General features: G+C 67.2%; 1 protein-coding gene across 5 annotated transcripts; it reads right to left on the reverse strand.

The window, feature by feature from the left end:
• Positions 1 to 966: 966 nt before the first annotated feature.
• Positions 967 to 9,647, reverse strand: HGFAC (HGF activator). Of its 5 annotated transcripts, XM_027103844.1 has the most exons (14): positions 9,276 to 9,409; positions 8,545 to 8,728; positions 8,302 to 8,398; positions 7,995 to 8,074; positions 7,240 to 7,362; positions 7,029 to 7,160; positions 6,780 to 6,890; positions 6,529 to 6,703; positions 6,199 to 6,284; positions 5,201 to 5,465; positions 3,492 to 3,631; positions 2,999 to 3,139; positions 2,749 to 2,897; positions 967 to 1,878 (listed from the first exon to the last, which is right to left on the reverse strand). In XM_027103844.1, exons 1-14 carry the CDS (start codon positions 9,384 to 9,386, stop codon positions 1,696 to 1,698), a joined length of 1,977 nt encoding a protein of 658 aa, XP_026959645.1. In that variant the 5' UTR covers positions 9,387 to 9,409; the 3' UTR covers positions 967 to 1,695. The 5 variants fall into 5 exon arrangements, with proteins under 5 accessions (XP_026959645.1, XP_026959641.1, XP_026959643.1 ...); XM_027103840.1 differs by lacking the exons at positions 8,545 to 8,728; positions 9,276 to 9,409 and adding an exon at positions 9,534 to 9,647; XM_027103842.1 differs by lacking the exons at positions 7,995 to 8,074; positions 9,276 to 9,409 and having other exon boundaries at positions 8,545 to 8,655.
• Between the last annotated feature and the right edge of the window lie 384 nt (positions 9,648 to 10,031).

A 10,031-nucleotide genomic window follows, 5' to 3' on the forward strand; every position in this document is an offset into this window, starting at 1 on the left:
CTCTGCAGCTGGGTGTGGCCATGGGACCCCATTCAGGCAACGGTCAGACCTCTCGGGGCTCCAAAGGCTGAGTGAAGGGGGAGGGGCGGTACGGGAGGGAATGTTCTAGGCATTAGTGGGAGCACCGTCCGCAAGGGCCCTGGTCAGTTTCACGAACACAAGAAGGCCCGAGTGGTCAGAGTGCAGTTGTGGGGGCAGAAGAGGGGCTGGAGGCAGGTGGAGTCAGACCACACAGAGACTGGAGGTAGGCTCCCAGATGGGAGGGGTGACATGGAGGAAGCCCTGGCGTGTCACCCGGGACAGGCGGCGAGACCCGGTCCAGGTGGAGCTGTGGAGATGACAGCAGAGGGGAGTAGGGACTGTGGGGAGAAGGACCCCACCCTCTGGGCTGCTCTGGGCAGGGGCCCCATGCCCAGAGCAGGATGGGTGGGGCTGGGGCTGGATGCGCTGAATGCCACCCTCTTCCTGACCCTCCCTGAGACCAGGGGTCCCAGCACCGGGCACCGCTCTGACCCACCCCCATACACCCAGGCCTCTTCTCCTGACCACAAATGTCATCACATCCCCACCCTGCTGTCCCATCAGGGACACTTGGGACACCCCCAGCACCTCACTACAGCCCACCCCCCCCCACACACAGTCCCACCCTCTTTGGCCTCAGCCGCAGTTCCTTACTTTGATTCAAATAAGCCACTACCAGGGGCTTCCCCGGTGGCGCAGTGGTTAAGAGTCCACCTGCCAATGCAGGGGACACGCATTCAAGCCCTGGTCCGGGAAGATCCCACATGCTGCGGAGCAACGAAGCCCATGCGCCACAACTACTGAGCCCGCGCGCCTAGAGCCCGCGAGCCACAACTACTGAGCCCGCACGCCTAGAGCCCGTGTTCCGCGAAGAAGAGCAGCCCCCGCTCGCTGCAACCAGAGGAAGCCCACGCGCAGCAACGGAGACTCAACACAGCCAATAAATACATAAATAAATAAACAAACAAATTTATAAAAAAAAAAAAGCCACTATCAGCCTCCTGTCTCGGGACCTTTGCATGTGCTGCTTCCTCTGGCCCAGGATTCTGGGCCCTTTGGGCATCTCAGATCCCGTACCCACAGTGTCTTGCCTGGCTGGCGCAACCCACTACCCTCCACTCACCCTGGCATTGGGGCTCCTCCCTTCCCCTGGCTTCCTTCAGAGGAAGTCTCCAGTTCTCCCCGCCTAGAAAACACGGCTGAGGGAGAGCTGCAGTCGGGCGGGCTGCCTCCTTGAAGCAAAATGATAGCCAGGGGTTTTCCCAAATAACCTGTCCTAAGTTCTAGCGTCCGCTGCCGTGGGACAGCCCAAGGCGCCCGGACCCAAGCCCCACTTGCCTGGGGGAGGGTCTGAGCGGGGTCTGGCTGGGCACAGCTCCTGCTCTGGAGAAGGTCTCGTCTGGATCCCCGTCCTGACTGCCCAGGCCGTGGGGCCAGACCCTCCCTGTGGGGTCACAGGCTCCCTTCTCCTCTGAGCAGCTGGGGTGCTGGCTTGGGGGCCCCAGCCCTGAAGCCACAGCATCCACAAAGCTGGGTCGGGGGTCACGGCCTGGGGGCGGGGAAGGCTGAGCTGGCGGCAGCGGCACAGGCAGTGTGGGCCGGGGTCTTTTTGGAAACACGTTTATTGCCAGTGAGGAGGGAACGGCAGGAGGCACGATGTCCCCAGGGGTGGTCTCAGGAGGGATTCACGGGCCGCTTGGGGGGCCGAATCCGGTCGCTGATCCAGTCCACGTAACGGGTCACGCGGGTGTAGACGCCGGGCTTGTTGAACTGCCCGCAGCCGTCACCCCAGCTGATGATGCCGTACAGGTAGGCCACGCCGTTCTTCTCGCAGGCCAGGGGCCCGCCTGAGTCCCCCTGCACAGAGCGGCCGGTCAGAGCCTGGGGCCCGGCTCAGGAGGCTCACGGCTCAGCTCCTCGACACCCATGAAACAGTCCACCACCCCCTCACCCCAGGCTCCCTCGCCCCAACCCGGAACATGCCTCCAGAGGGGTCAACCCTCGAGGTGGGCTTCCCGAGAGCTTGGGCACAGATGACATGGGTATTCCAAGTAAGGGGGCTGCCCCCCTTCCCCCAACCGCATAGGCAGGGCGTCCTCCCAGTAGTGGGCTGCTGCGGCCCCCTCTCGCCTCCACAACCAGCAGAGCCCTCCTCCATCTGGGTCCCCCCTCCGCCCACCATGTGCACCAGGCGGCCCCGTGCTCCAGCAGACCTGGCAAACCCCTATTCACCCCCTGGGACAAGTGCCAGCGCCCCTTCCTCCATGAAGCCACCTCTGACTTCCCCCAGGGCGCTTGCTGTACCACGTGGTTGAGTGCCGAGCCCCCCCCCCTTTGCCACCTGTGAGTTGTGTGACCTGGGAAGAGTGAGCAGACCTCTCTGGGCCTCAGTCTCCCCACCTATAAAAGTGGGGAGTAAAGCAGCTTCTCCGACTCAGCACCGATGTGCAGACCCGAGGAGCCCTTGAGAAACGGCACACTGGGATCGGCCGATCGCTCGAGCCCACTTGGGAGGACTCTGGGTGAAAAGGGGTTTGGCCTTCGACGTCACGTGGCCAGCCCTGCCCTTGGCTGGACAGCTGGCCCGAGCCTGGGCTTTGGGAGCCGGCCCCTCCCGGGCCTCAATCCCCGCCCCCTGTGAGCAGGGACCCCACTCCTGGCCCCCGGGCCTCCAGCAATAGTGAGCGCCCATCTGGGGGTGCTCCCGGGGCGGCCGTCCCGGCTCACCTGGCAGGCGTCAGACCTGCAGTCGAAGTAGCCGGCGCAGAGCATGTTGGGGCTGACGTCGGCCCCGTACACCTCCGGGCTGCTGCATTTGTGGTCGGCGACCAGGGGGACCAGGGCCTCCCGCAGCAAGCTGGAGTAGCCACTCACATCTGACGGCCGACAGGGGGCACTCAGCCTGGGCGAGGCTTGCGGGGCTGGGCCGCTGCTCCCGGGGGGCACGACGCTGGCCCCTCGCGCCCACCCCACTCACTCTCATCCTGGTGGCCCCAGCCCGCTATCTGGCACTTGTGCCCAGCCGGGAAGGTGCTGCCGGGCTCAGGCAGGCAGATGGGCTGGACGAACTGGGAGCGGACAGCACAGCGCTCCCCCTTCTTCTCCAGCCGGATCAGAACTGGACGGGAGAGAGGCAGGGGGTCAGCCTGCAGCATGGGGGCCCACGATGGGCCGAAGGTGGCTGCTGGGTCACACGGGGTCCAGCCCCACCGGGCAGAGGGGCTGCGGCCTGGGAGGCCCAGGAGGCGACAGGAGGGCCAGCGAGGCTGGGCAGCCAGGGTTTCCTCCAGCCGCGCCGAGGCCACTTGGCCACACCAGCTGCTCTCGCTGCCCTCCCCCCGCCCTCCCCCTCCCTCCCACCCATCCCCTGAGTGTCTGAGGACCCTCCCCTGCCTGGCACCCACTTCCAGCCTCTCCTGGCTCTGGCCCTGGGTGTGCACAGAGCACACAGCACCGGTCCCGAGCCTCACCGAGGTCATGGTCACTGGGGTTGAACACCGAGTACAAGGGGTACGGGATGTACTTCTCTATGCCGAACGTCTGCGTCACGGCCGTCGTGCGGTTGAAGAAGTGTTGGCCGAGCACCACAGAGACACTTTCCCTGGGGGGGCTGTGCAGTGGGAGCTGGTGGCAGCATGACTCTCGGGCCCCTGAGGTCAGCTCGCCCCCTACCCACGGGGACAGAGCATCCGGTAGACGATCCCAGGAGGGTGACGCTGTGCAGGGCCCCCGCCCCCACCAGGCCCTGGGAGAGACCTGAGCAGGGGCTGGGGTGTGGGCCGTAGTGCAGTAGGGAGTGGGGAGTTAGGGCCACAGCCCCCGTCCTGGCAGCACCGCCTCTAAGGCAGCGGCATGAATGACCCTGGGGTGCCTTGTGCAGGTCTAGGTGGGGTCTGCGCTGACATGCACCCACGTTGCTGCGGATCCCAGCTCTGGGCACCGGTTCTGCCCCACGCCCCTGCTACAGGGGCAGGCCTCCTGTGAAGTCACCCGTGGGCCCAGGAGCCTGAGTACTCCCCTCACCCCCCGCACCTGCGCACGAATGACCTGTCCCACCCACCTCCTCCAGCCCTGCTTGGCCCAGGCCAGGGACCAGGGTGCTGGGGTCCAGCCCACAGGGGACGGGCCCCTCCATCCAGCTTGGCCCTCCCCAGCCCCTCCCTGGACGTGAGCAGAGGATGCCTGCTCCCCTTCTCCAGCCTCTTAACCACCCCCATCCCATCCATACTGGGGAGGCCTCAGGGGTCCTGTTTCACAGGTCGCACAGCGGTCAGCACAGGGCAGGACGTATGCCCACTGCCCCCCACCCCTACGCTGTAGTCCCTGGGGTGACTCATGGGGATTCACCGTCGGACTCTCACGCTGCCAAGCCCCCAGCCCCCGCTCATGTCCCACTCCCTGGGATGCCACTGTCAGGCCCGTTCCCTCCCACTGAACCCTCCCTCAGAGAGAGCCCCCCACTCCCCACGGCAGAGCCTTGTTCTCGTCACAGCCGTGAGCAGCGGGGGACGGGTTGGCCTTTCTTGCCCTGAGCTCGCTGTCCCCCACCCTGGGGTGTGGTAGTGGGCCTCGCACCCCTGACCCTTCCCCCAGCCGCCAGCCCCAGCCGGCCCTCCGCTCCGGTAGCCCGCCGAGTGGGCGGGGCCTCGGGCTCCCTGCGCCCCACGGTGCCACCAGCTCGGTCTGGGCCGGGGGAGCGAGGCCGGAAGGGGCGGGCCCTGCGAGGCACGGGCCACACCCACCACCCTGCCGCGCACGCGCTGGCCGCCCCGCCCCGCCCCGCCCTGAGCGGGGAGACCTGGAGCTCCCGGGGCGAGGACCAGGGCTGCGCGGCCACACGGGCAGGGACAGGGACAGCACCCCGGGGCAGGAATGGGGCGGGTCTCGGCAGTCTCCATGCCCAGCACTGGGCTGAGCGCTGAGTCCCACCTCAGTCAGAGGGGCAACGGGGAACGGAGGGACCAAAGGACGGGGTTTACACGGGTAGGTGGCGGAACGTGGGGACACATGGGTGATGGTTAGGACAGGCGGGTGGGTGCGTAGATGGGTAGCGGGTAGAGAGTGGATGATGGGTGTATGGCCGGGTGGGGGAGCGGAGGCCTAGACAGCGGTGGGTGGAGAGGTGGATGGCTTGAGGGATGGCGCAGGGGTCGTGGACACTGGGGCCAGAACCGCTCACCTGTTGGAGAAGCAGTGGGCGGCAGACACCACCCAGCAGGTATGGACAAGGCTCCCGGCACAGAAGCTGTTCCCGATGTAGATGGCGGCCAGCCAGGGGTGGGAGCCGGGCAGCGAGGACGAGCCACCGATGATGCGTGGCCGTAGGAAGCTCCTCTTCTTGTGCCTCTTGCCACAGGTCTGGCGTCCGGCTGGTCCAGCTGCCGCGGGCCCAGGCAGGCTCAGCAGGGCCTCGGTGGGCGGGGGCTGGATTCTGGCAAGGGATCCTGGGATCACAGGTTACCCGCTCACACACCCCGGGTCCCTTCTGCACACCCCAGGCCAGAGAGGGTACTGGCTGCGTCCACCATCCTCAGGTCCCCCGTGGTTCACCTGCCTCCTGACCCAGCCTAGGCAGTTCGTCTGAAAGAGGGTCCCCAGCTCTGCCCCTGTGGGCACATGACTTACTCTGAGCCTCAGTTTCCTCATCTGCAGGATGGTGAGAACCGCACCCAGTCACAAGGCTTTGTGGGAACCAGGGTGGCCTGGCACACCTGGCAGGTATTCGTGTCCTTCCCAGCAGCCTGGGACCCCAGAGCCAACTCGGGATGGTAGAGAGGCCTGGAGCACGGGGCCGGGGGGCGGGCTGGCCTCATGGAGCAGCCCACTGCCAGGGTCTGACTCCAGGGTACTCACATTATCCACGTGCACCCACACTTCCCTGTCTCTGGGGACCGTCCTGGCACAGTGCAGCCCGGCTGGACCACCCAGAGGACCCGGTGACCAGCTCGCCTGCTCTGACCTCTGGTGTCAACCCACTGCGTGGCCTTGGACCAGCCCTGCTCTGGTGAGCCTCAGTTTCCCCATCTCTCCGATGGGGCCGTGGTCCTCCGGAGAGAGGAGGCCTGGCATGCGGGTGGAGTGGGTTGGGCCACGGCGAAACCACGGTGATCTCAGCGGGGGCGGGGCCAGTGCTGCCCCCACCCTGCTGCTTCCCACCCAGCCACTAGCTGCGCGCACCGCAGGCTGCCAGGCGGCAGTACTCCCAGGAGAGCGCGCTGTCCTTCACCACGTAGCACCAGGGCTTCTCGTCCTTGTCCGGGTTCCTGGGGTGCAGGGAGAAGCAGGTGGGCAGGGGAGTCAGTCACGGCTCCTCAGTGACGGATGGGAGGAGAGAGCTGGGGACCCCTAGCTGGGTGCGGCTCCTGGCACTCTGCCCACCCGCACCCCACAGCCTTTGGCCCCTTCTGCAGGTGGTTCCGATCCCTGGCCCTGGGCTCCTCTCGCCACAAAGCCTCCCAAGCCGAGGGGTCAGGACCCAGGGACAGGCCCCGCCCACCCGGTGCTGACCGGCAGTAGGCGTGGGGCCCCAGGCCGAGGAGGGCCGCGGCGCCCACAGAGTCCACGTGCAGCTCCTGGTAGAGCAGGTCGGAGTTCCAGGCCAGGCAGCTGAGGCCCGAGGCCGCCGTGCTGGCCACGCCTCGGTACTCGGTGCCACTCCCCACAAAGCAGGACTGGGCCGGCACTGCGGGCGGCACGGTGCGCGGTGAGCCTGGGCCCCAGGACGCGGGGCCACGCAGCTCTGAAGTCGAGCGACTCACCAATGTTGCAGAGCCGCCCGGCGTGGTCTGGGGGGCAGGCGCATACAGTGGTCCCGGTGGCCACGATCAGGTGACAGGTGCCCCCATTCAAGCAGGGGCTGCTCAGACAAGCTGGGGGGAGGGCTCAGAAGCTGGGCCTCGAGGGGCAGGGGCAGGGCCTGGTTCCCACCCAGTGCCCGTCTCTGGGTGGCCCTGGACGAGCCCCTTGCCTGGGTGGGAGGCCCAGCGATACGGCCCGCCCCCCCGTACCTGTGTGGCGGGTGCCCTGGCACCGGACCTGGCCCCCCGCACACTCGCACTGTTCCACTTGGCCCCGGTGCACGCGGGCCCAGCGATCGCCCACCTCCAGGTACTCGTAGCGGCTCTCGTCAAAGCATTTCCCTGGGGGCAGCACAGTGAGCCGCTGCTCCCCGCGCGTGCGCCTGGCGGCCCCCTGCCCTGCAGCCCCCACCCTGCTCACCCGTGCCGCAGTCCTTGCCAGTGAAGGCCACGGGGCAGGTGCAGTGGTACGACTCGGGGTCCTGGGTGCTGGAGCATGAGCCCCCGTTGAGGCAGGGGCCAGAGGCACATGGGTCCAGGGCAGCTGGGCACACGCAGCAAGGAGGGGTGTGCCTGAGAGCCCGGCCGGGCCTCGTGACTCCCTCCCCACGCCGTGACTCTCGCCACCTTAAAGATGCCCCTCCTGAGTGCCATGGTGTGTACGTGCCCTGGGAGTGAGCGCAGGCCTTCCCCCTCCTCACCACATCCTCTGCCCAGCTCTCAGACCCTGGGCAAGTGGGCCTCTGGCTCTGCATCCAGCACCCTGAAAGCCCGACCCCCATCAGGCAGCGCAGTCCTTTTCCGTGTGCCCATGGACCCTTGTAAGCGGGGCTGCCAGCACCACACCCTGCGGACCCCTTGGGCCCCCTCCACGTCCAGGGCTGTTCCTGTGCAGCCGCAGGGCCCAGCCTGACCACCAGGGGGCGCTATGACCCCCGGCAATGGCCAAAGCAGTTATGTGGCCCCCCCGAGAGGGCAGGACCTGCGGGGCAGGGTGTTCCCCACTCCCCACTCCTGCAGGCCCCGAGGCCTGCAGTGGGATGAACCCCGAAGCCCCCTCCTGCACACCAGGCAGGACCCCAGCCCCAGGTCAGCTCTGACGCCCCTCAAGCTCACCGCCACCACCGGCCCAGCCCCCTCCTAGCTTGCGCTCGGGCCCAGACCCCCGGCACCCACCTGGGCCCTCCCGGGGGGTGGAAGCCTGCACACAGTAGCCCCAGGCCCTGTCCCGGTCATAGTTGTGAGTCGTGGCACACCTGGGGGTGACGCATGCGGTGACGTGGGGGTCCCAGGCCAGAGACCCGCCCACCGTAACCCCAACTCACGCAGGGACCCACGCTGACCACTCTGGGGCTTTCTCCCATGCACTCCCTCATTCATTCATTCACTACATCTGCTGTGTGCCAGGCTCAGTGTGGAGTACGGAGGGCAGGGAGCGGAAGCGTCTCCAGGGCGGGCACGGGGCACAGGGACTGGGACCCACCACTTCCTGTGGGCGCTTCCCTCTGTAGTGCAGGAGTGGACCATGCGGCCGCCGTAGCGGAAGGGGAACCTGCAGGGCTGCCCGGCCTCGGTGAGCACTGCTGGAGGAGACACGGGGGTCAAGGGCTCCGCGCTGGTCACCTCCCACCCCCATCACATACCCCACTCCCTAAGTGCTGCTGTGTTCCTCCAGACCCCCCATCTAGGTGTAGCCTGCCACCTCCAAGAAGCCTTCCTGACCCACCTGTGCCCCCAGGGCTGCTATTGGAGGGGGCTGCCCTGGGCAGGTGGGTAAGCCCTCCACCATGGGGTCCCTCTGCCCTGGGTGCTGTCGCTGTGGCTGGGGTCCTGGGGGTCACCGAGGTCACGGGGATCGCGGGAGTCCCAGGGGTCACCGTGGCGTTACGTTCTGGGGGTTCCGTTGGGTTCTAGGAAGAGCCGAGAGGCCTGTGATGGGGTCGGTGTGGGATGGACCCCGCTCACACTCAGGCCCTGACTCAGTTTCCATATTGGGGCCCTGAGGTCTTGGAGTAGGGACCAGGGGACACTGGCTCTCCCACGGCCTCAGCTGGACCCTGTCCCCTCCCCTCCCACCGAGTCCAAGGAGTCAGGCTGAGCTGGCTCAGGGTCTGCCAGGCTGGCACCACTGCCCTCCAGGCTCGAACCCTGGGGGTCTGTTCTGGCGGACGGACGAGAGCAGCTGCGAGGCCTTCAGCGGCCCCCCCCCGCCCCCACCTCAAACACGTGGACCCAGAGAGGCGAACAGTCTCCATGCCCCTGGGTGGGGGCCAGCAGGTTGGATCCCCAGGCCCCCTGTCCCCCAGGCCAGCCCAGCACGCCCACCTCACCCCCGGAAGGCTGGCCGTCGCCACGCTGGGCCCTTCACCCACCCCACACCCTGCCCTGGCCTCAGCCCCAGGACCCAGAGTGGGCACGGAGAGCCCATGATCACAGTGCAGTGGGGTCAGTGCTCACCCTGCCAGCCTGGGGCTGAGCCCCTCGAGGCACCAGCAGCAGCAGCAGCAGCAGGAGCAGGGACAGCCCAAGTTGGGGGCAGGGGCTGGGGACCCAGGCCCAGCGCCCCATGGCTCCTCCTGGGCTGGCGTGAGGAGCAGCAGGAGGCGGGAGCAGAGTGGCCAGGGCAGGTGGGGGTCAAGGCCGCCTGGAAATGATTAACCCTGGCTGCCTCCCGTGCCAGGCCCACACGTCCCCCATGTCTGCTGCCCAGCTCACCCTGCCTGAGCCAGCCGGCCCCTCTGGCCTCAGCCATGCTGGTCCTGGACCTGACAATGTCCTCGAGTCTCAGCTACGACACCTCCTCCAGGAAGTCTTCCAGGATGACACGGCAGGAAGGGGCCTGGACCCCCACAGCCCCAGCTTCCGGTCCCTACCTGGCCACAGGGTTGGCCACTGTCTATTTGTGAGCTATACTAACCAGAGCACCTACACATGCTGAGCCCTTTTGAGGGCCCAGGCCTGGAGCATGGGATGTGGCCCCTGGCCAGCAAGAGGCCAGGCACAGAGAGGAGGGTGTGTGCACCACTGCACACAATGCCCCCTGGGACAGGGACCTCTGCCACCCTACTCTACAGCACTTCTGCCTGTGGCTCCCAGGACGAGCCTGGGGTGGGGCCTCCGGGGGGAGGGGGAGTGGAGCGGAGGAGGTGGGCAATACCAGAGACCCTGCCTGCCGTCCTAGCTCCCCGTCCCCACTGCTCCTGGACCCGCTGG

The sequence above is a fragment of the Aethalodelphis obliquidens genome, unplaced genomic scaffold (genome assembly GCF_003676395.1).
Source record: "Aethalodelphis obliquidens isolate GAN/ISIS:26980383/991018 unplaced genomic scaffold, ASM367639v1 scaffold6, whole genome shotgun sequence".
Lineage (NCBI taxonomy): Eukaryota > Metazoa > Chordata > Mammalia > Artiodactyla > Delphinidae > Aethalodelphis > Aethalodelphis obliquidens.